General features: G+C 35.7%; 2 protein-coding genes and 2 long non-coding RNA genes across 6 annotated transcripts in view; 2 read left to right on the forward strand and 2 right to left on the reverse strand.

Annotated features, from left to right (window-relative positions):
- Positions 1-280: 280 nt before the first annotated feature.
- On the reverse strand, positions 281-13,249 carry LOC103471555 (uncharacterized). The gene is made up of 2 exons (XR_534675.1): positions 13,162-13,249; positions 281-544 (listed from the first exon to the last, which is right to left on the reverse strand). It is a non-coding gene; the product is annotated as an uncharacterized LOC103471555 (long non-coding RNA).
- Positions 433-18,334, forward strand: lamp2 (lysosomal-associated membrane protein 2). 3 transcript variants are annotated; one of them, XM_008420636.1, is made up of 9 exons: positions 433-516; positions 5,293-5,405; positions 7,762-7,972; positions 9,003-9,167; positions 9,246-9,499; positions 10,846-10,962; positions 11,910-11,964; positions 12,037-12,204; positions 18,114-18,334. In XM_008420636.1, exons 1-9 carry the CDS (start codon positions 468-470, stop codon positions 18,254-18,256), a joined length of 1,275 nt encoding a protein of 424 aa, XP_008418858.1. In that variant the 5' UTR covers positions 433-467; the 3' UTR covers positions 18,257-18,334. The 3 variants fall into 3 exon arrangements, with proteins under 3 accessions (XP_008418858.1, XP_008418857.1, XP_008418859.1); XM_008420635.1 differs by lacking the exon at positions 18,114-18,334 and adding an exon at positions 16,950-17,437; XM_008420637.1 differs by lacking the exon at positions 18,114-18,334 and adding an exon at positions 13,067-15,800.
- Positions 18,335-21,898: 3,564 nt separating this feature from the next.
- atp1b4 (ATPase Na+/K+ transporting subunit beta 4) overlaps positions 21,899-25,557 on the reverse strand; it is a 10,759-nt gene continuing 7,100 nt past the window's right edge. The window contains exons 6-9 of the mRNA XM_008420632.2: positions 25,163-25,362; positions 23,948-24,004; positions 22,747-22,839; positions 21,899-22,670 (exon numbers count right to left, since the gene is read on the reverse strand). Coding sequence (XP_008418854.1) covers positions 22,509-22,670; positions 22,747-22,839; positions 23,948-24,004; positions 25,163-25,362 — 512 coding nt within the window. The 3' untranslated portion in view covers positions 21,899-22,508. The remainder of the gene's footprint in view (positions 22,671-22,746; positions 22,840-23,947; positions 24,005-25,162; positions 25,363-25,557) is intronic.
- The window catches only part of LOC103471552 (uncharacterized), a 5,391-nt gene continuing 5,139 nt past the window's right edge, over positions 25,306-25,557 (forward strand). Inside the window, exon 1 of the long non-coding RNA XR_534674.1 lies at positions 25,306-25,395. This is a non-coding gene — a long non-coding RNA (uncharacterized LOC103471552). The remainder of the gene's footprint in view (positions 25,396-25,557) is intronic.

Below are 25,557 nucleotides of genomic sequence, written 5' to 3' on the forward strand. Positions count from 1 at the left end.
TGTGTGTGTGTGTGTGTGTGTGTGTGTGTGTGTGTGTGTGTGTAAAGCCAGACTTTAAAAATAAAGTTCACACGTTTTCTTATACAAGTTATCCTTGTTGAAATTATTTTAACAAAGGAAAGATCAAGGTTTCGTTTTAACGTTCCAAAAATAAAGCATTTATTTTTTCAAAAATACCTTCTTTTTTTAAGCACTTTTAGCTCATTCCGTTATATTTTCTACATAAAAAGGGGTGGGTAAACAGGTCTTTAAATCATTTACCTGGACATTTAGAGGCTCAGAGAGGATTTTTTTTTAATGATTTACAGTATAAATAAAGCCGGACTTCCTGTCTGTACCTCACTCAGGTTTGACGCACAGTCATATGACTCGTATTTCCTGGCACAGCCTGAACGACGGAGCGTCTCCTCACTTTTCTCTGTTTTTAGTTTTCCTCTTCAGTGACTGAACATCCAAAACCCTCAGCGATGATGTCTCGATACGCTGCATTTGTTTTCTTCTTGTCTTTCGGAGTTGGTACGTATCACCACAGATTCATTTGTTACTGAAATTGTAAAAAGAAAAAAAAAGAATAAAAGTTGGGATCTGTTTCTCAGAAGTGACGCGATTAAACTTATGGTGTACTCCAGGCCTTCATCGGTTAAATTTGGATAATTAGGTGTTTTTGATTTTGTTTTATATTATACTCGTGTGAAAACGGCAGTAAAAAACGAGTAAGACATTGAAACTGGTTCATTTGACCGCAGTCGTGATGTTTTGCAGCGGTAGCATCAGAGCTAATTGTTACCTACGTCAATGTAAAACTCCTCAAACACATGTAGCTTTAAAATATATTTATATCTTGATGCCGCCGTGCATACTTCAGCCAGGCTTTTATTAACTTAAAGCCCCCAAATAAATAAACGATTTTAATACAGGAGTTAATGTTTGCAGCAACAGACCTCAGCTAGCTTAGCTGCTAGCTGGCTTACCGATTAGGTAACTCTTGTCCTGGCAGCTTAAGCTCCAGTTACAGGTAGATTCTTGAACCTTCTTGTATCTATTTAGAAGTTAAGGAAGCGGAACATATTTTTAAAATATTTGCCTGATAAATTTTGCAACGTAATGCCTTCACCGAGCTAGCTGAGTTAATGTTAGCATCTTTTGGCAGCAAGTTAGCATCGTTAAGCTAAAGATTTCTGTTGCGAAATTAACCCTTATTTTTATGAAAATGTGAAAAAGAAACTTTAAAATGATGCGAAAATACATTTTCAAGTTTTAAAAAAAAAATATTGAAGTAACTACATAGGTTATGTTGCTCAGTTTATTTAAAAAATGGATCCATCTTTACATTTTTTTTTTTTTAAACTTGGATCTTGTCTTGCTTACTCAAGACAATAAATGTTTTTGCTCATATAGGCTGAAATGTTCTGGTTAATCCGCCAGCAGTTTCTTTTTCCCTTTTGTGAGTCAGTAGATTTAATTGCGGTTTAATTCTTCTGACCCCAAGTTGGTTTCAGTTTTGTCTGCTGTGAGTTTTCTGCAGCTATTTTGCAAAGTAATGTCAGGCAGCATGACTTATTGCTGCTTCTTTAGTTTCAGTTTTCAAGCAATAGGAGTTTTGCTCTTATCATTATTTCCGCTTTCAGCCAGAAAGCCACAGGCGTGCAGCAACATGTGGGGGAGGTACAGCGCTTTGTTGGTCTTTTCTCCATAGAGCTGGAAAAATGTAAATTATTCCTGCTTTTGGGAACATTTATTCGTGTAATAAATTTAAAATGTATCCTATGGGATACTAATAAATTATCCATCTAAAAAAACCCCCTCAAATTTCCATTTGCAAGATTTATTGTTTGGACCCAACACTGGACAATTAAAGTCGTCTTTCTGGGTTGGGGACAATTTTGTTTACATGTACTTAAGTGTGATTTTATTTGTATTGTATAATTTATATTTAAAATTACTTCCACTTCCAGTGTTAAATGTTCATTAGTTTAAAGTTTATTGATTCTTGGATTACTTTGTCATTACTATTATATCAAAACAGCAATATTATAGTTTAACTAACTTTGTAAAATCTTGGTTTTCCACGGCACTGGCTAGCAGTCGGTCTACTTTTACTCGGATTGCTTTGTAAAATTCAACAATGGGGAGTTATAGAGTTGTAATCTCTTTTTATAGGGATATGAGAGTCCCAGGTACAGATGATGATGTCAGAGCCATTTGTTTGAAGCTCATTTCTCAGTAGATTGCTGCTGATTGAAGGTTTACAGTTGATCTGGAGAGCATAGCATTGCTGACCAGCTGTCTAAAGAGCTTGCAGCCGTTTGTCAGGAAGCTGTAGAGTCACATGTTTCACGCTTTTAGAGCCAAAACGGTAAAACTGACACTGCAGAGGTGAGATTTAAACATCCAAGTAGTTGAAGGCAGGAAACATGCGATGTTGTAAATGCATATCTGTTGCTCTAAATATGTGATGTTGGTCATAAACTTTAGTGCTTGTAATTGTCCTAGATCTGCTCTCATACGACTTTCTGTTTTGACTTCGTCTCCACCTGACCCGCACAGTAAACATTTTTTATCTCAATTTTTAAAAAAAAAGAAAGCGGGCTATAAACACAGGGGAAAGTTTGACGTTTTGTGTGTTTTTACGTTTCTGCTACCTGGAAATTCTTTCAAGCGGCTGAGTTGATGACGGCGCGTGTTGGTGAAACCTTATCGGTTATCTAAATGAACCTTGTCCTTTCTGGTAACCTGCATGCAGGTTTTTACTGCGCAGTATCAGTGGACTTTGCTGCAGCTGCTGCACATATTCAGTTTTTAAACCAGTTCAAGTCTCAGTTTCATGACTTTGTTGTTTTTTTTTTTTTTTTATTGGTCCAAAGAGTCATTTTGTGGGTTTTTACATGTCTCTAAAACCAACTTTGTAACATTGATTGGCATTGTTTGCTAATCTGCTGACAACAGTTTTGTGTCTGTTGCCTGCTGCACAGTTTTAGATCTTTTCACCCACAAAAGGGGAAGCGGGACTATAAAATCTAGCACTTCGTTTGTTTGGTTTTTTTTCTAAATACATTCTTTAAGCTGGAACATATTAACTTTTTTCACAATTTGCCAGGTTACAGACTTTGTCTAAAATTAATTTGAGCTTGAAAATGACCCATAATTCATCCCGTCACGGTAACAAATTTTGTTGGATGATAAATTGTCACAGAAATTATTGTGATAAATGATAAAATAGTTTTGAGGCCATTTTCAAGCGTAATAATGGAAGAAAACATTTAAAACCTAATTAACTTTTAACACTGGAACTGGAAGACACTTTAAATATCCAAATCAAATTAAAGTCTCAAACTAAATTGTCCTTCAAAAAAAACTAGTTGAGACCAAAGCACTAAACTGAAAACTTTTATCATCCAGTTTTTGAAAGAATGAGAAACGCCAACTCATGCAAAAATAAATTATTGAGCTAATTTTAATTTATCATGTGATGAATTGATTTATTGTGACATTCCTAACCAGAGTACCAGGATAATTTCAGACATTTAGAGTAAATTTAGTTTCATTATATTCTCTGCTTTGACGCTCAGAATTGACTGAGTGCTTTAGATATCCGCTGATCACCTCCAAGATGATTGCATTGCAAACGCCACTGATTGAAGGTGATTTGGAAAGAAAAATGCTTATTTACATGAAGTTCTGCAGCTGACGGTGCAGAAACTAACCAATAAAGTCAAAGAAAGTGTAAATGTCTGACGTCTGCTAAAGCACAAATCTGTGGAGTGATGTTAAAAAAAACAATGCAGCAGAAAGCGCTGTGGTGTGGATTTTGAAGATTTCTCCTCAGATCTGGTGACAAAATGAGTAATTGTAGAGGAAGAGGTGACCGCCGGCTTGTGGAGGCTGAATCATCCAACCATTCAGTGAGCATTTCCCCAGTGATTCATTTACGGAAGCGTGACCAAGCAGAAACCAGGCTTCACAAACGGCAGGAAAAATCACATTAAAGATCTGATTTCCAAGCATAAAACCTGGAGCAGGGGTGGCCAATGTTTTTGAAACGACTGTGATGCTGAAGTAAAACAATTTTCTTTTGACAAATGTAAAAACAAACTAAATGCGTAAAGCAGCTCTGGAATAAACGAAGAGCCCGCAGCACTGGACCCCATTGAAATCCTGGTTTTTCCACCACATACTGATTTAAAACATCAGTACTGTTGTTTCTACATTAACATGAACTTGTTTTCTTTGCATAATTTGAGCTCTGAAAGCTCGGCTTCGTTTTTGTTATTTTGACCATCTTACATGGCTTATTTATTTAGGTCTTTGTAAAATGTCAGCATTTTTTAAGACTATAGTTCAGTGCTTCTCAGCCCTGGTCCTCGGCGCCTCCCTGCTCTGCATGTTTTAGATGTGCCTCTATTCCAGAACAGCTGATTCAAATGACTGCATGACCATCAAGTACTGCAGAAGCCTGTGAATCACCCACAGATGCAATTCAGGTGTGTGGCAGAAGGGAAGCACCTAAAACATGCAGGACAGGGGGGCGGCGAGGACCAGGGTGGAGAAACGCTGCTGTAGTTGGTGTTCAGGTGTTGATCTTCCAATAACATAATTATCAACTGAGATTTTCAAACTTCCTGCCAACTTTAAACATTTTTAACTCGAACACAGCAGACCGCTTCATGAATGACTGCAGCACCAAACCACTGAGCTCAGCACGTTTCCTGGGGAAACCTTGACATGATGAATTAAAACAAACTCAGTAATTTCCATTTGCACAATTTTATCTTTTCTCTTTTCTGCCAAAAAGTGTAACTTCAATCTGGTGCTTTGCTATCAATTAGTTTCTTTTTTTAGAGACCTTTTCATATATTTTGTACATTTCTAACGTCTTCCAGTTGGTGTTAAATGTTCATTAGAATTTAAAGTTTATTGCTATTTGACAATAACGGCAAATAGCTATCACTTATCCCGATATCTTCTGGGATAATTTATCGTCCAGCTGAATTTATCATGGCAGGTCTAGATAAAAGTCCCTCCTTTTCACTGCTGTTAAAAAAACCTGTTTAATAAATAGTTGCACCCAATTCTACTTTTTGAAGTTACTTGATGTTTGTCAGACAGTCGATTATCTGTCATGTTTCACTGTCACAACTTGCGACGACTTTAAATCTGTAAAACAATTTTGTAAGTTACAAACTGCGGCTTCAGCAGAAAAGCTGAAATGTGTTTGAATAAATTAATGTACAGAACTTTGTGCTGCTAATTTATTTTATCGTTTTAACCAAAATGTCATTGTTTTTGTTTCAGTGTCCCATCTGTCTCATGGCATTGAGGTTGAAGTCAAGAATAAGGACAAGTTGTGTCTTTATGCCAGTCTGACCCTCAACTTCTCTGTCACCTATGAAGTTGCTGACAACAAGGTGAGCCACTGTGCTTTGACTACACCAGTCTGTTTTACAGCCCTTTGGGAAGTCGCTGCTGCTTTCCTCTTATCAGGCGCCTGAATCACGTGGTTGATTCAGGCGCCTGAAGCAGACGTCCTCGTGAAAAGGGGGAAACGACAAGCAGCAGATTCTTGCTGTTCAGCATTTTGTTTAGTCAGTTTTCCTCATGCACATCCTTTCATTGTTTCGTTGAGTCATTTCACTTCTGGATTTTAAACGAAACGTCAGAAATCTCATTCAATCCATTTAAATCTCAATGGCAAAAGTTAGTGTTAAATGTAAAGCTTTATTTACATGACTCGCCTTGAAAAAGATGAACTGCTGGAGTTTTAAATGGATTAAAAACACAGAAACAAGAATAAATGTTTTTATTGCATAAGCCGATGGAGTAAATGTTATGTTAACTATTTAAATCTCAAATTTTACTTTTTGTTTGGGCCTAAAACTGAAGATGGTCAACAGAAAAAGTAAGAAAGATGTTTGGTTGTATTGCTGAAACGATTAATCGATTTATTGAAATAATTATCTAATTTAGCAATCGATTAATCATTAAGATTCCAAAACCCACCATTTGCTGTTTGTTCTTGTGTGAAACATGGAGGTAGTAAAAGGAAGCAGCTGAAAGTCTCAACTCTTTCTACACAAAATCTAAGGATACACTGAAATGAAAGTCTGGGATAATATTTGAAAATGCTGATATTCCTCCTCTGTTTGAGTCGCATACCTCTACTGAAGTCAAAAAACGACTACCGTCTATTAATGACGTTAATCACTGATAAAATCCTTCTTTTGAGGAATAATTGCTATAATTCATCAGTCATTTGGCTCGGACACTGAGAAGAAAACAAGTGCAAATAATTATCAAGAAATCAATAGGAACTTGTATTTTTGTAAAAGCAGTTATAGATTTAATGTAATAATGTGGCTCTTGGATGTCAGCAGAAAATTAGTTCTGAAAAGAAAACAGGATTTTCATTTTCCCTGATAAGTTTCGTTCTCACAACCAACACGTGGATTTTCCTGGCTCATCCGGCTGCTGACTTCCCTGAAGCTACCGGTCACACAGTGGCTCTGGGTCTCACCGTGTTTTATTTTCCTTCTCTAAAGACAAAATTACAATTGTTTTACGCTCCTGGGGCAAAAATACAACATGTGGGGTGAGAAGAAATCTGAGCCACGTTTCCAGAGAAATCTGTTTTTCTGAATTTGTATTTCTGCTTTGATGTTGTGAACCAAACTTTACGTCGGTTTAGAATAAATTCCCTTTATGGTCCGACTTATGAGTATTTTACTAATCGATCATTCTACAGATTTTTACACGTATTTAAAGTATCCAGTTCCTTTTTTATAATGAGAAAATAATAAATTTATTGCCCAACATGCAGCGTTCCTGCAGTGAAATATTTGAACCGGCTGAAGGTAAAACTTGAAGTTTTGTGAAAAACATGTTTAGACTGATGCTTTTATCTTAAGTGCACATTTTTAAATATTTTTGTACAGTTTGACTTAAATACTGCTCTGAATATGTAGTTTGCTTGTTTTTTTTTTTTTTACATCAAATTGACTTATTTTTGAGTTTCCAGTCACAATTAATTGATTACTAAATGGTCAATTATTTTAGGAAAAATATATTTACCAACAAAGATGTTTCACTCTTAAATAAAATAAAAAAAAATATTTTGTACAGTTTTGATTTAACTGCTCTACCAGTGGCAGATTCCTTAAGATTTAAAATAAAATGTTACTTTTTAAAGGGTTTCAGTAGTAAGGAATCAAAATGGGTTATAAATTTGTGGAATAATGTAAAAATAAAACTTTTACTGTAAAAAATGAGTCTTGATTTGAGATTCTACTTTAATTGCCCATTTTTTCTGTCTTTAATAAACTTTCACTGATTCTTAAAAACTCGATTAAAATACCACAGCACTGCTCAGCGTCCTGCAGGAAAATTTAATTTGTCCATAAAATATGTAAAGTCAGACGGTTGAGATCAAAGAACAAGGAAGTTTATCAACCAGCAGGAAAAATGGGTCAAGAGGGAATAATTAGGACTGAGGAAACATTTTGTTGTATTTATTTACAGAAGAGCCAAAATGAGCCAACAAAAGCACAAGATTATTATTTAAAGTCTAGAGCTTTGCAAAAGTTAAAATTCTGATGGTTTTGTTCAGGTAAAGGGGGAAAAAAGCTGCCATTTTTTTTCTTTTGAATTAAGTAAAATTATACCATCTTTACTGAAAATTAAGTTTTTATTGCATTTTTGATGTTATATTGACTCTAGGGTTAAGAATCGGATCGTTTGTTTCTGTAATGATTCTCTGCTCTCTTTCAGAACAAAACGGTTTCATTTGAGCTTCCTGCAAATGCGTCATCAGACGGCAGCAAATGCGACGACACGAACTCGATCCTGAAGCTCAGCTTCCCGGACGGACACTCCTGGAGCGTGGACTTCTCCCTGAAAGACGAAAGCTACCAGGCAGACACCATGACCTTTGTTTACAACCTCAACGACTCAAAAGTCTTCCCGGATTCTTCATCCAACGGTAACGTCGTCTGCTTTACATGGCGCCCCCTATGGAGCATGGGGGGGGGAATTGTTTTCTTTTGCGTTGCCTTGCAATAAATTGGCAAATACAGCCTGGTGTATTTTGTATGCCGTCACAGTGAGAAGAAATGTTGATTTAAAATTGCACACAGCCTCAGTTTGGTGCAGAAACTGAAAATTTATTTCATATTTATGTAGAGATGGAAATGTGCATGAAAACGTCTCGTTATCAACCTTTCAGACTAACAGACGACCTTGTTGCCACGTGAAAATAACTTGTATTCCAAATAGCTCAGATGTGTTTTACTCTCTTAGGAAAGTTTCTGTCTTGGAGAAAATCCATGTTTGACCTGTTCTGATATAAAACATGCATGGAAAAAACCTTACAGAAACTTTATATTGTAGCAGAAAACTCTCGGAATTCAAGGTGCTGCGTGAACTGGTTGGTACGTTATTGTGTGGGAACGGGATACTTTTGTACGGAAGACTATAAGGGCCACTGGAAAAAAATTACTTTTTTTGCCTGTAAATTTTGACTTTAATCTCAGTTTCTGACTTTTCTTTCTCAGAATTTTGACTTTCTCAAAATTCAGACATTTTGACTTTCTCAAATATCTTAGTTTTTCTCTGAATTCTAACTTTTTTTTCTTAGAATTCTGACTTTCATCTCAAACTTTGACTTTTTCTCTGAATTCAGATGTTTTTTCCTCAAATTTTGACTTTCTCAAAATTCGTACTTTTTCTCCAAATTCTGACTTTTTTTTTTTTTTTTCTTTTAATTGCAGAGTTCTGACTCCAATTTCAGAATTTTGACTTTTTTCTCAAACATTAGATTTTTTTCATGCAGAATTCTGATTTTAATCCTGAGATCAAAAATCAGATTATTTTTTTTTAGTGGCCCTAATCCTCTTCTGTACTTTTTCCATTTAACACAACAGAAAAGTGTTGCCACATTTATTTTGTTTTCTTAATTGAAATAAACTCGGATGAGCTGCTGAACTTTTTTTTTTTATTTCCCTTGCTTGTAGAAACTATTACCGTGAAGACAAAGCCTGACATCACAGACGTCGGCATGAACACGTCCTACTCGTGCAAAAGTAAAGACACGCTCGTCGCTTCGCTCAGGGCCAACATGACGCTGTCGGACGTGCTCATACAGGCCTTCATCGTCAGCGGCAACAGGAGCAAGAACCGTAAGAACCGCCGCCTCTCGCCCTCCTCCGGGCTCAGACCTTCACATATCAAGTTCTGATCCGATCTCTGTTTTCCAGTAACAACCTGCCGTGCGGACGAACCCGTCACTCCCACTCCCACTCATGTGACCAACGCCACCACTGTGGCGCCGGCCACCAACGCCACCACTGTGGCGCCGGCCACCAACGCCACCACCGTGGCGCCCCCCACCACCCCCACTCCCACTCTGCCCACTCCCACCGTGGGGAATTACTCCATCAGGCACGACGCCAACAGCACAGCCTGCCTGCTGGCCAACTTCGGCCTGAGGATCGGCTTCACTCAGAACAAGGTGCGTTCAGAGCAAGAGGTGCATAAATTTACTCAAGTGAAGGTAAAAAGTATTTGTCAGAGAAAGTATCTGGTAAAAAGTTCAATCAAGTACTGAGTTGATGATCAAATTATCAATCAATTAGTATTAAAAATTACATCGTCAGACGCACCAAAATGTAAAGTAAAGTGGAGATTTTGGTGTTTTACAGATTAAAATATAATTCATAATGTCACAAACTTTTTTCTCTTTTTTTTTTTTTAATTTGTTTCAATGTAAAACTTTAACAAAAACTGAGCCTGTGTGCTATTTTTATTTATTTGTTTTGGCTAAAACATGAGAACTGACATTTTACTCAACTAAGAGTAGAAATACTTCATCATAAAATGACTGAAGTAAACAGTACAAAGTACTAAAATACTCCTAAAAGTACTTAAAAAAATATTTACTCAAGTAAATGTAGCTAAATAACACATTCAGAGCAGCAATTAAGCCAAAACTGTACAGAAATATAAACATTTTGCATTTAAGATACAAAAAAGGTCTTTAGCTGTAAATATTTTCTACCTTGATCTTTTCATTTGGCAGTTTTGGCTTCATCCAGTTCAGATTCTGTAAAAATCTCCTATTAAACACCTTTTTGCTATTTAGTTATTGATCATTAATCTAAAAGTAATCAACCCTTCACTGTATTTATGATAAATTAGCTGAACCTTTCACATGTTAGAAATATTTATTTTTATTTTGCTGCAGATGCATCAGGTGAACACCAAGGCAACGCTGTTATTGTATTTTAGGCAATAAAATGTTTTCATTAAATTTGCATTTTCTAATGTATTTTCAATATTATTTAAAATAAGCTTAAGTAGTTAAATGAGAAATCTGCAGAATGTGCCAGAGATTAAATAATTAATCGAGATGAATCAATTTATTTAAAGAGTTGACTAATTTTGTAATCGATAATCATTAACTGGAGTATACTGGCTCAAAGGCATTTGCTGATTAAACGACATTCAGAGCAGCTTTTAAGCCAAAACTTTATTTTAAAAAATCAAATTGTTTCTTAGCATCTTTTAATGCTTTTGTAATATTGTAAAGATAAAAGGCTAAAGTACTTAAATTAAAAATCTGCAGAATATTTAAATTTTTGTGATTAATAATGAGGATAATCAATTACTTTAATAATTAACACATACGGTGCCTTTAAAAAGTATTCATCCTTCAGATGATTTATTATTTTTATTACGTTATATAAATCGATCATGACCGACATTTTTGACAAAATCATTTCAAACACTGTAAATGTCTAGCAGTAGTTTGGGAATAGTTTCTTTAACAGCATAGTGGTTTTTATTCTGTGTGTTCAGAAGTATCAGGAGGTGAACTTTGACCCTCCGACTGAGGTTTCTGGAAGCTGTGGAGCCGACAACAGCGAGCTCATCCTGGTGTCCAACAACATCGCCGTTTCCCTCTCATTCTACAATGCAAGTTTCATAAACTCATTGTTTTGTTTGTTGAAGCTCATTTCTGTCTTATATACTCATTTCCAGCTGTATCTTCAATTTAATTTCTCAAAGAAAAGGTGAAAATCAAATATGCTATTGCATACACTTTAAAAACACAACATCTTAAGTATTTTTGACCAGCTTCTAGTTCAAATATCTTGGTTCACACAGTTTATCTTGTCATAATGTGCAGTAAAAACATCTAAAAAGCTGCAAAATGTGAAACATTTTCAGAAATGAGGGAGAAAACAAGAATCTGCTCTACAAAAATACAAAATATTATTAGGTGGTTTTGGTCAAGTTTATAGTGCAAATATCTTAGTTTTCTTATTTCAAATTTACTAACTTATCAGTAACTTTCAGCAATAAACATGAGTTGCTATTGAGTAAATAATTCCCTAATATTGATGGGAAAAGTACTTGTCACTGGCAGATTATTTCACTTATAACATGGAAAAATTTAAAATAATCTGCCAATGAAATAAGGAATAATTTTCTTAAAACAAGCTTCTATTTATTGCTGAAAAGTTACTTGCAAGTTTTGTCTTTTAAGTTTACTGAGACATCTGCACTATAAAATCTACTTGGTAATATTTTAGTCCTTTTGCAGGCCAGATGCCCGTTTTCTCACTTACTTCTGAAACTTTTCACATCAAGACTCAGTTCTGCTGCACTTTAGATGTTTTTACTGCACATTATGAGAGGAAATGCTGTGTGATCTCTTTACTCATCAGCAAACATATTAAAAATTATCGGTTTTATTTTCTGCTATAAAAATGTGAGAACCTCCGGAAGTAGGAAATTTGACGTTTATGTGATCATTTTAACTTCTCGACCATAAAACAGAGGAAGTTTTACTAATCTGATGCATCTGCACACTCGGCATCAGACACTTTATCTAAATAAATTGTTTTCAATCTTTACAGGACACAAACAAATTCCGCCTCCATGCAGTGAACGTCACCATCAACTCCAGCTCCGGTATTTATTATCCGTATCGCTCAGAAACAACCTGCAGGTTTGGTGCTGAGCTTCCTGTGTGTCGCCCTGCAGGCGTTTTTGCTCAGAGCGGCGCCAACCTGAGTCTGTGGGAGGCGGCGGTGGGAAGCTCCTACATGTGCAACAAGGAGCAGAACTTCACCATCACCAGCCTGCTCTCCTTCTACACCTTCAGCCTGCATGTGCAGCCGTTCGCCGTGAAGAACGGCATCTACAGCACAGGTCAGTTATCTCTCATCTAATGTGCCGAGTTCATATTGATGCTGTCTGTTACTATGTGGAAGCTGCAGTTCATTATTTGCACATTTATTGCAAAGAATTTCATTTAAAATGCAAATATTCAGTGTTTTTATTATGTCATGACTTGTTTTTCAAATTTTTTATGTTAACACCTGAAATTCTAATGTATTTTATTGGGATTTTGTGTCTTATACCAACAGAAATTAGCATTCAGTTGATCTGAAAAGTGTGGCATGCTTTTATAACAAATTTTTGCTGGACGATAAATTTTTCCAACGATATTCCACATCAGTCTCCAGTCATTTGCAGTTGAAATGTTACTCGGCAGCGCTTTGTTTACAGAGATAATAATGGCCGCCGCCGTCTGATTTTAAAGTTATTCAGCGATGAGCGCAGACGTATCGTCACAAGGTCATCATCGTTTTCCATTTAAAGCTCCTTTGAAAGCGTTGTACTGCTTGTTTCATTCATTTTTTTTAAGTCTGGATTTACGCCGTTCGGCTTCTTCTGCTGGATAATTTTGACACGTTTCACCTCAAAAAATGCGATTTTGAATACGACACAAATCAGATTTTATCAGATGTGAAAAGATCAGAATTCAGATTGTGGCGTAAAAGTCGTTTTTAGTGGAATCTGTGTAAATTGTGACATAAAATCCCATTAAAATGCAGTGAAGTCATTTCTTGTTGGACATGTAAAAGCAGTGTGAAGAGTTTTGCAGCTGTTTTGTCCCATGATGGTGAATAATTTGTCTTTCTGCTTCGTTCTTGCCTCTGTTTTGAATTGAGGAAAATAAGAAACTGAACTTTTCCACCAGCTGACTGACTCTCCTTTCTATCTGCAGCCCATGAATGTTCATTGGATGACTCCAGCATCTTAATCCCAATCATTGTTGGTGCTGCTCTGGCTGGCTTGATTCTCATTGTAGTGATCGCTTACGTGATTGGTCGAAGAAAGACCCATGTTGGATACCAGACCCTTTAAATCCAGCGTGCGTTCGCTCCTCACATGTCACGGGATTCCCAAGCCTGGTCCTTGGGTTTGATCTGGCAAATCTATTTAAGATTGAAAAATAATCATTTTAGTATCGGCTGGTGATAAAATTAAGTAGAAGAAAAATACAACTTGATTAAATTGAATCAACCCAAAAATGAATTTGATGTTTTCCTCAAGGACCAAACTTGTTTCTCCCCTGGTTCGGTTTGTTTTTGTCTTTCCCGTTTTGCTTCTTGTTTAAGTTCAGGTAAACGGCAAAGCTCGTTTTCTGTGTGCAAAAACGCCTGAAGATTTATAGCCTCTGGTCAGTTCGTCTAGTTTTTCACACAAGATCTTCAGCTTTTAAGATCCTGCACTTTGCTCAGCACACATTCCCTCCCTCGTTTTGTTTTGTTCTTGTTTATGGTTTTTCTTTTCACCCCAATAATTATCAAAACAAAATATTCGAGCTGCTTTCTGTTTATTTCCAGAATTTCACCAACAGAGATGAGTGAGGTGGGTTTCGGACCCGTGTTGTTCCCTGTAGATCAGGAGAAATCTTTGGATTTATTTCAGACTTTGAGGCTCTGTTCATGTTATGAGTGCATAAGGAAATATTGGTCATTATAGATGAAAAAAAGAAGTAATAATTGACCAGAGGAGTGAATTGTTTGTCAAAAATCTCATTTGTGGAATAATTTCACATTTACAAGAAAACTTGGATATTCTCTGATTTCCAACATAAATTTGCAAAATAAAATTTTGCTGTCAAATTTGTTTAAAAAACATTTTTCTGAAGAAAACTTATTTATTTCAATTATAAAGTCAGACATTTGCAACAAAGGGATCAAATTCTTATGAGTACATGATGTTTCTGAATGTTGGATCCAAACTCCAAAAAACGGCAAAAGTATTTTAGTCGACATTCTAGTGCAAATATCTCTGCTCACTTTAAATAAGACAAAACTAACTTGGTATCTTTTAGCTGCTTTGTCTCGCTAAAAAAGTTACTGATAAATTATTTTTGTCTTATTTCAACTGAAGATATTTGCAGTAGAAACTAAAAATACTTTGTCATATTCTGTGTTTTTGCAGTGCAGACTTTTAAACTTTTTGGAAAATATTCAGATGCAATTTCTCCTAAACCTTCGACTTTGGTCACTTTTTGTCAGGTTTTTTTTTTTTTCGAACAAATTTGACTTATTTTGTAACTTTATGCCTTGAATCATAAAAACAGAGAATATCCCCTTTATTTTCTTAATATGTGAAATTAATCTCAATTTATTTTTGGCTTAAATCTACTCCTCCATAGCCAGTTTTTTTTCATTCTTTTATCTGAAATGTCTAATACTCCGCCTATGACTAACTTATTACTAACAGATATTCAGCAGATAATTTACGCATCTGATTCAGATTTAAAGTGTTACAGAAAGGAAGCCATTGTTAATTTAACCTGAGAGTCTTTTTATTTTTATTTTTGCACACACTCCAATAAGAGCAAACTAGAACGAATCACCTTATCCTTTTTTAATTTGATCAACAAACACATGGTGGCATTAGAGTCAGAAAAGGGAAATCAAATGTTTGTCACTTTCGCTGCGAATCGTTCTGGAATCAGAATGTTTGCACAGAAATGCACTAAGGGGGTTTTTATGTTGCTTGTAGTCTAATTTTCTCACCTGTGTTGCGATCAGCTGGATGAGAGGACGCTTACGGTCCTGAAAACTTTTCATTGTCTTTGAATATTTGTGACAGAATAAAAAATCTAGATGAAGCTTTAGAGAAAATAACAAGAAATCATATCACTTGTGTTTTTGTTTTTTGATGAGAGTTGAAAGGCCAGGAGCTGTTTCACTGCTGCAGAGATAAAAACTGGAAATAATAGTGAGCTGGAGTTTATTTTTCAAAAAAATGGTTTCAGTTTATATTAGCGATGCACCGGTTACACTGTTAACTCAAAATATTAACAAGTATTTTTGTGTAGTTTCCAGTGCAAATATCTTAAACACCTGAACTATGGAAAAACCAGCTTAGCAACATTTTTGAGCTTGGTTTGAGTGAATACTTTCTTAATATTTGTAAAAGTCCTAATTCCACTGGCAGATTATTTCACTTGTAACATGGAAAAATGTTATAAATGAAATTATCTACCAGTGGAAGTAGGATTTGTAAATCAATATTATGGATTTAGAACAAGATCTTATTTTTTCTGAAGTTACTTGTAAGGTAGTTTTCTTATTTTAAATACAGTGGAAACTAGACCAAAATACTTGGTAATACTTTGTTTTTGCAGTTTAGAACCGTTCTTTGATGTCTGATCAACTAATTCCTATTTTTACCAACTCTATATTATGCATATTAATAAAATATAATGTATCCTATTTCCTATCCTCAGATGCACCGATTGTTAATTTTCCTGGACGATGTAAACCAATTTTCTTTAATATTCGACCTGCTAATTTAGGAATTTTTTTCATATTATAACAGAGGAAAAATGTGCAGCAGGTTATTTAAAGTATTTATTTTAAATTAAACATACAATTATGGAATAAGATTACATCTGATTTCAATTATTTTTTTTTTTTAACTCCAACTAGGTTAATCACAGATCAGAGTACAAAAATGATCCAGTTACAATCTCCAGTTGGTGCATCTCTAGTTTTGTTCAACTTGTATAATAACTTCTGTGGAGTCTGATGTAGGTTTCATTAGATTTCAGCATATTTTAATCTGCTGCCATGTTTGTTCATATAATCTCTAAAATTTTCCATTTAAAAACACAAAGTTCTCTCCGTGCAGGAAGTCATTGGTTGTCGGGATTAATTGAGGTTTTGAGCAGCTTCAGGAATGGCGGCAGGCAGGAAGTGTTTCCATAGCGACGACTGTAGCTGTGCATCAGTTTCTACACTGCAAAAAAAATCAAAACTCTTACAAAGTGTTTTTGTCTATAGCTTATAGTCAAATATTTAAGCACATTTGAAATGAGACGAAACTTACAAGTAACTTTAGCAACAAAGAGGAGATTGTTTTAAGTCAACAATTCCTCAATATTGATGGAAAAAATTGTAGTTTAGCAGATTTCACTTGTTTTAAGTGAAATAATCTGTTGGCACCTTTTTGAAAATTTTTAATGAATTATTGACTCAAACCAACCTAATATATTTTGCTTTTAAGTTGTTTTTTTTTCCAGTGTACTCAGATTTTTGCACTAGAAAAAACGCTTGTTACGGTTTTGTTTTTTGCAGTGTGCTGTGCATTGTTTGCGCTGATGAAATTTGCTTTCACAGGTTTATTGTACATGTGTATGAATAACTGCTTTTTAATCAAAAATTAGCATAGATTTTTTTTTTTGCCTGTCTTTTGCTTGTGATTTGTGTCTTTGTGTTAAAAAAAAAACTGCCTTAAATATAAAGATGTTCCTGCAGCACCAATAAAGCTTTTAACTGGACTTGTTTATAATTCCGACTCAATAAAATAAGCTCAGTTATTCAGATTCTGTCATATAATTGAAAGAAAAGGGAATCTGCTGCAGGACCGTCTCTGACGTGTTATTTTGCTATTGGCTGCATCACGCTTGAATTGTGTCAATGAAGCGTTTTTAGTATTTTCAATGGAAATAAAAATGTTTGAAAATGTACAGAAGGGATTCCCTGTTGTTTATGCTTTCTATCTGACTAACTGCTTCCTTTCAGGTGTTTTAGTCTTTAAGTGGGTGAGACATTCATGTGTGTGCTCTCTTCATTCCCGTCTAGCTGAGGAATGCCTGACTGATGAGGAGAGCTACCTTGTTCCCATAGCTGTCGGCGTTGCCCTGCTTGTTCTCATACTTATTGTTCTGCTGGCTTATTTCATCGGGAGGAAGAGAAACATGGCGTCGGGCTACCAGTCTTTCTGATCTTACTCCTCGTTTAGAGCTGCAGGGGGTGGCCGCCGCCTTATTTAAATCGCTGCTTTTTCACTAATTGGTGACGACAAAAGCGTAATCTTGTGTGTTTTGTTCTGTTAACTTATGGGTCTTCTGATTCTTTTAGCTTTGTATAAAGACTGGAAACACGCTTGACGTACTCAAAGCTACCAAACAGAAATTGGAGATGATTCCCAGAAATTGCACTTAAAATATAATTAATTAGAGCTGGTTGCAAAATGGCGGCTGCTGCTGCACACAACCGAAACTATAAACAACATGGATTATTAAATCTCTAAACAAAACTGTTGCCATTAAAAAAAAAAAAAAAAAAAACATTAATCGGATGGTGGGCATCCGTAACTAACGGTCATGGCTGTTGCTTTAGAGTTGCTATGACGACAATGAAACTAGCCACATGCTTAGAGCTTTCACTTCGTTCCTTTCTAGCCTAAAAACAGTAAAAGTACATTAAAAATATTACTCTTACAATTTTTAAGTACTTTTTGTTGGTCTCGAAGTCATAGCTAATCTTTTCGCTGCTACTGCATAACAGCAAGATGGCGGTTCAGTAGCGCGGATAACCTCCGGTTCAAAAGTTTATTTTTAAACTTGTGAATTTTTTTTAATCAATTTTGTGATTATTCTTTAATTTTATTTGTTTTTTATTAGACTACTTTCACAAGACCATTAAGTACGGCCAAAAAAAAAAAGCAAACATTCATGTTGTGTTAGGATCGAGCTGTTTCCAGTTTTTACACTCAGCTTTTGGCATAATGTTTAAGACAAACTTCAGTGAGTTAATTTTCTAAAACTGAATTCAAAAATAATCTGCCTTTTTGTGTTTTTCCTCCCTAATCCGCTCTGCATCGCTTCCATTTTTTCATAGGTTGTTTCTGTCGTGCTGCTTCTGACTTTGTTTCTAATCGTTTATTTCCAACCCCAAATCGTCCTCTAACTTCCTGCTGAGGCGCTAACTTGCTGTCTGTCTGTCTCTCTGTCTGTCTGTCAGCTGAGGAATGCTTCCTGGACTCTGATTTGAGCTTTTTGGTGCCCATCGCCGTCGGCGTGGCCCTCAGCTTCCTAATCATCCTTGTGCTTATCTCTTACCTGATTGGTCGGCGGAAGAGCCGCACTGGTTACCAGTCTGTTTGAGTCCTGCTCTGCTGCTTCTGCTTCTCCTCCGTTTCCCCACCCTTTCTGCTGTTAAATTTAAAAAAAACAAAAACAAAATGCATCTGCATCAAAAAGCTTCCTGGATTTTTCTCAGTTTTCCTCCGAGGCAGCGTTTTCTTGCAATAACCTTTTAGCTTATTTCCCACATCCAGTTTCAGCTGGTTTTGTTTGTTTTTTTTGTTCTTTTTTTTTTTTTTTTTCTGACAAGTGACTGAATCAAGCACTAAAACATTTATGATCGATGACAAATGGTTTTAATATAAACTGCATGTTAAAAAAAGATATATGGCTGTGAATTAGCCCTCCACACTGCAAAAACACAAAATCTTAAGTAATTTTTGTCATTGTTTTTTTTAGTGCAATATCTTAGTTCACTTGAATTATGATAACTATAATTTTCAGCAAGTTTTAAGTCGCTAATACTTAAATATAGATTAAAAAATTCTAATTCCACTAGCAGAATATTTTTTACTTTTGACAATGGACAAATGCCTTGCTATGTAAGTTAGTATTACTAACGTATAATACAAGTTCCTAATATGAACACAATTAGTTTTCAGCAAGAAATAGGAGCTTGTTTTAAGTCAATAATTCCTTAAAATTGATTTAAAAAGAACTAGTTCCATTGGCAGATTATTTCACTTATAACAATTTATTTGGATGTTTTAAGAGAAATAATCTGCCAGTGAAACTTGTACTTTTTATCAATATTAAGGAATTATTTACCTAAAACCAACTCCTATGTCTTCCTGAAAAGTTACTTGTAAATTTGTTTCGTCTTATTTCAAATGTGCTAAAAGTATAACTGAACCAAGAATATTTAAGATTCAGTTTTTGCAGTGCACTCTCTTCCCTTCCTAACCCAGAGAGGCTTTTTGCCCTCACTTTCTGTGCTATATTATAGTATATGTGTAAATTAATCTCTTGCATAGAATGACAGACATTGATTTTTTTTGATGAATGTAAGAGCAACCTTATTTCTCAGACGTCGGTTTTTCACAGATTTGTTTTTGCCTCCATGTAACACGAATGAACAGCTAAACTTGTTGCACATATTCTCACCGGGTGAAAGGGAAAATAATGTAACAGACACTTTACCAGCATCAGGACCAGTTTTATTTCTCTTTTATTTGTAGTTTTTGTCACTCTTGAATTTTGTTGAAATGCTCACATAAAGTATGTTGGAAATTAATTTGATTACAGTGTTGTTTACTTTTAAATCTGGGATTTAACATCTGACAGCAGGAACCGTTTAACATTAAAGAGAGATTATTCTCCTCAAACTCATCTGTGCATGTTGGGTATTCAGAAATCAGTTTTGGAGACCAAATAAACTTGTATCAAGTGAAATGTATTTATGAAGTGCCATAAAGTCAACTAACATGACCAAAAGTGTTACACAGCAAGAAAAGTAAAACATTACAATAGAAGAAATTAAAATACCGGCACTAAAATAAAAAAAGGGGAATTGATATCACTAAAGTGACACATTTTTGCTCTTTGGCCTTTAAGAAAGTGAACGATTGAGGGATTTAAAAACCGTTATCGACGCACTGCAAAAACACAATCTTACCAAGATTTTTTTTTTTTTTTTTTGTCTAGTTTCTAGTGCAAATATGTTGGTACACTTGAAATCAGACAGGACTAACTTACTTTAAAAATTAGACCAAAAAAAAAAAAATTGGTAACATTTTGGTGTTTTTGCAGTGGTGCTATTAAAACCACACGATCTAACCTGAGAATCTTAAATTTAACCCTATAAACCAGGGGTGTCTACAGTCGATCCTCGAGGGCCGGTATCCTGCACGTTTTAGTTCTCTCCCTGGTGGTAGTAACAACCTTTTCAGCTCGTCAATGTTCCTCTTAGGGCTTCTAACGAGCCATCATTTGATCCATGTGCATTAAACCAGGGAGAGAACTAAAACGTGCAGGATGCTAACCCTCAAGGACCAACTTTGGGCACCCCTGCTATAAACCATCAGGAAGTCATTAAACAGTGGAAAGAATTGGTGCAAAATGCTTTTGTATCCATGTACACTGCAAAACAAAATATTACCAAGTATTTCTGGTCCAGTTTCTAGTGTAAATATCATAGTGCACTTGAAATAATACAAAACTAACAAGTAATTTTCAGCAAGAAATTGAAGCTGGTTTTAAGTCAATATTTCAGTCACATTAATTGTAAAAACTTTCTGTTGGCAGATTAATTCACTTAAAACATGAAAAAAAAACTCGTAATAAGTAAGATAATCTTTTTAATCAATATTAAGAAATTACTGACTAAAAAAACACTTCTATATCTGGCTAAGAAGTTATTTAGCTTTGTCTCATTTCAAGTGTACTAATATATTTTCACTAGATACCAAGTAAAAACACATGGTAATATTTTGCGTTTTTGCAGTGTACCTGTTCTGAATGGACAGCAGCAGCAGGGGGAAAAGAGTAGACTTCCTCCCGTTACGTCTTTGCCCATAAATGGTCCGGGTACAAATCTTTACAGCTGCCAATGATGTGATTTGATTCTCTTTCAAACTCATTAAAAGTTTTATATAGATGTTTTTTGACAAAGAGAAAAACTAATTTTAATTTTAAACCATCCTTAACCTGTATTTTGATTTAATATGCACCATTTTAGAAGAAAAATCTGTTTTTTTGTTCTTCATACTGGTTTCTGATGGGAACGTCTTTGTACCAAAACGAGCACGGACCCAGCGCCGCCATTTCTCCGATCTTTGAGCGTTTTTCATCCTCACACCTCTACAGTTTCCGTGCCTTTCTGTTGAGCACCTCATCATGAGCTTCTGATGGAGGAATGTGACACGTTGGGCTCGCTTTAACACGAGTGGGGAACAAATTCAGTAATAAAGTTCATTTCTTGTTTTGTATCTCTGTTCTTCTGCTGTGTATTTATTGGGAGTGAAGGAGTCTTGTGACTGAATTGAGCTCAAAGGTTGGGTTGGGTCAGGCTTTAGCCTGAAGTCATGTGGAAGCTCAAACTGGACTTTGTTCAGTTTGGTTCTTTAATAATCTGTGTTGTACACAGAAGCCTGATTCATTCCAGCCACAATTTCAGTCTGATAAGTTATCTTGTTTTTGTCTGAAGCTTTTAGTTGATATCTTGAATATTGTTATCCATAATGACATGGAGCTAACATCCAACATGTAGAGTTCTGTAAAAATATAAAAGGTGTCAACAATACAGATTTTCACACTTAAATATGTCTGATCTACCAAAGATAACCTGGGTAAGGAGCTAAATTGGGGCCATAAAGTATGTTCAAAAGAAAAAGAAATCCAAAAGTGAAAGAAAAAACATGAAAAGTATTTTTGAACATTTTTATTCAAATTCACATCATTTTTTTGTAGTTTTAAAACATTACTTTTGTTTCAAAGCTTTTTTTCAGTTTTAAATTATTTTTCATTTGAGCAAACTTTATGGCCCCAATTTAGACCCTTACCTGAGTAAAAACAATGATTTTCAGGTCATGATTTCACTTACCGGGAAAAGTTAAAATCAAATTGGATTCATAGTAGAATTATTATTTATCATAATATATTTCTTTATTGATCAGTCTGGTATAGTATTTTACTTTTGAAAAAAAAAGAAGCATACACACATCATAAATTTAAAATACTGCTCTATTCAACAAAAAAATATAGTAATCATGTATTTGCATTTATTATGTCATTTTCTCTGTATAAGTACAACACAAGTCTTCTTTTCAGCGCTTACATGATAGTTCTTTGAATTCTTACAACTTAATTGAACAATATAATTCAAAACAAATTAGTACCTTATCACCATTACAAAAAAAATGTGCAAGAAAAACCAACTAACCTGCCGACATTTTCTAATTTCCTAGTAATGCTTTAAGTCAGAATTGGATTTGCATAGCCAGAAACGCTAACTAATTGGGCAGAGTTTAATTTAGTTTTGATTAATTTTGCTAATCATTATAAAATACGAGGAGCTGAATTGTAATTCCCACTATGCAGCTGTCCGGTGCACAGCACTGTCTGTTGTGGGTGCCAACACCCTGCTTTAGGTTCAAGACACAACAGATGCAAAATAAAAATGTATAAATCTAGTTCCTTATTTGTTTCACAGCAGAAGACATGGGTATTTAAGAGAAAGATGAGGAAATAATTCAAGAAAAAAAGGGTTTAAAATATTTCTTCTCTTGTGCATGTTCTCCTGCCTCCATCACAGGAGCTTCGCAATGTCTTTGCCTCACGCTCCGACCTCCAGGGTGAAGGTCACGCTGCCCAGGTAGCGGTCGGTGGGCGAATCGTTAATGATTCCCTTCCCGTTCAGTTTACATTGCACGTGGATGTGGGCGTCCTGCTGCACTCCTGTGAAACGAACAGCCACCACCGGCGAGGAGTAGTTCACCTGCGACGAAACGGACACAAAACGATTCAGATTGATCGGGTTCGACTGAACTCCCGGTTCGTCAATCAGCACTTACATGTCTGAGCTTCCCGTAGTAAGGGTAGTACTTCAGGTCAAAAAGGTTTTTAGGGAAAAACTGAATATCTCCTATGGCGTCTTGAGGTCCTTTCTAGGAGAGAAAACAAATAATTTTCTTAACTTGTTCTCATTTAAATTCATAACCTGGGAATATTTTTACATTTTGCCATCATTTTAATTAGTTTATGTGATAGACCAACAGAAAGTAGGCTATAATAGTGAAATGGAAGGAAATGAATACATGATTTTATTATTATTTTAATGGAGCAATATTATGTATAGCACCAGAATTCCACAGCATATTTACATGTTAAGGTTGTCATAGTCAAGCTAGCTTCCCTCACCCTCGCCATTTTTTTTAAATTAAAACTTTTTTCTGACATTATCTACTTGTTGTAGTGTTGACAAATAGTAGCAAAGCTACTGTGTCCCTTTTTCTTTTAAATGTCATGCATACATTTAAGATTTAGCAAATTATGATAACTTAGCTAAAACCAATGGTAGTGATCGTCGGCTAGCAGCTTTTTTGCCCTCCATCAGAGAGATGGTGTGCATGACGTCACGTTGCAACGTATAGCACAATCAAGTACCGTAACTAACTATGTTACCTTGAGTTGTTACAAAAATGCTGTATTTATCAAACATGACTTGAAAGAAATTTAACATTGCAATTTAACACCTTGAAATTGGGTGTGAGTCTCTTTAAGAAGCTCCTGCTCTTTCCGATATGTCAGCATGTCATCACAATAAAGTTTCTCCATTCATTAAGCCTTTCAAAGCCGGTCTGAGAAGTAGCTCCTATAGTGAGCTCAGCAGAGATGCATTTCCAGCAGGTTTTTGCTAATTGCTCCTAGATAGTCTGAAGGAGCTGAGTGGTGCAGGAGGGCTGCGCTGTGAGGCAGCAGCTAGGCTGGACACTGCAGCTCTAGGGAGCAGATTTGTGGAAACGGCAGCGCTTGGTTACACTACACGATTTTCTGACAAGTAGTGCAACTTTACGTAGCGACTTTAGGTAATACCACACCATAAAAACTGCTATTTCTTCCACTCCAGTTATTCTTTGTGACTAAAATTACAATAAAATACATTAAAAGATGGGTTTTGGTGAGGCAAAATGTAAAAATGTTCAAGGAGTATGATAGTTTAGAAAGGCACTGCATTTAATACAATATAATTAAATGATCTGATGTTTTTCATACCTTAACACCACAAGTGATATCTATTGGTTTACCCTGTCCAGGTAGGTAACCAAGAATCTATGAAACAATAACATAAAGTACATTTTAGCACACACACAAAAAACATAGATTTCCAGATTTTACTTTAGAAATTAACCTTAAGCAAAACTCACACAAGTTTCCATATACACAGTATACTGTTTCCAAAGTAAAATAGTGAAAAAATTAACTGAAACGTTTGGGTTATTTAGCCTGTTAAAAGAGAGGAAAATGTCATATTTTCATCTTGTTGTTCATGTTTTTATAAATGTGCTAGTTACAAACTAAATCAGCAAGCTAACTATTTAGCTCACAAATAAAAATATTTCGCTCCAAGCTAAATATTTACCTTGAAAGCTAAATATATTGGGGCTGGACAATATGGCTGAAAAATGTATTGTAATATAAGGATTTCATATCAGTCGATATCGATAATTAGTTATTCGTTTTTGTTTTATATATGTTAAATAAAGCAAAACTGCTGTTCGTGTCTCTCCTACTGTTCTCATTTTCTCCCTTCACTCTGTCAGTTTATTTTTAAGCAGTTATGAGGTCAACACACTGTTGCTAGGTAACCAAAGAGTGAGCGAGGAGCTAAGTAACTCGCTCGAGTGAGTTGAATAGCCCCGATTTTAGATCGGAGCGGTTCCGACGGGCTTCCAAGCGGACCAAATCACTCTTAGCTCACCACACACGGCGAGGATATTGCTTAAGTTTATCTTAAGAGTCATCCCGACAATCGAGGAGTCCTTAAGACTGTCGGAAAGGTGGGAATATGGATAAAAATATTGCCCTGATCCCACCAATCTAGCTAAAACCTTTCCTCTGCTGCCTACATCTCCCAGAATGCTGTGCTGTTCGGTTAAACGATTGAATTTTCTAGAGGACGTTTTTTCTTTTAATACTTATCACGTCTGTAATGCGATATATATTGTCATTGATTTATTGCCCAGTCCTAATATATACTGCTCAAAAAAATAAAGGGAACACTTCAGTGTTCACTTAAATGTTAAAGTGTTCCCTTTATTTTTTTGAGCAGTATACATAGACTCAATGGCGATCAAGTTTTTTTTCCCAAACGGTTCCCGTGTTGTTCTACAATTGGCCACAAGGAGTCACTATTCAGCGATTACACCCTCAGTCCCGCTCTGTTAGCTCCTCATCCTTCATATTCGCAGTGACTGCCACTCTCCTTACCCGGTTCATGCGGAGCAGGATGCATGGCCTTCCCTGAGAATAGCCATAGTGGGGGTCCTGCATCCCTGAACACTCCCCCAACCAGGACCTCTTGAACTGACACGCTTTCCGCTCCGCGCTCTCCTCCAGGTCGTCCTGCATGAAGTACGAGTTGTGTGTGCACCGAATATTCTTCCTGTCCTGAGCAGCGTCATTGTACGCTGGAAGTGGAGAGCAGAGGCAAACCCAGGGAGGTAAAAGAAGTGTCCTTTAAACTCAACACAGCATCTGCCCTGATAAAATCTACACACATACATACATACATACATACATACATACATACATACATACATACATACATACATACATACATACATACATACATACATACATACACACACACACACACACACACA

This window comes from Poecilia reticulata, linkage group LG10, assembly GCF_000633615.1.
Source record: "Poecilia reticulata strain Guanapo linkage group LG10, Guppy_female_1.0+MT, whole genome shotgun sequence".
Classification (NCBI taxonomy): Eukaryota; Metazoa; Chordata; class Actinopteri; order Cyprinodontiformes; family Poeciliidae; genus Poecilia; species Poecilia reticulata.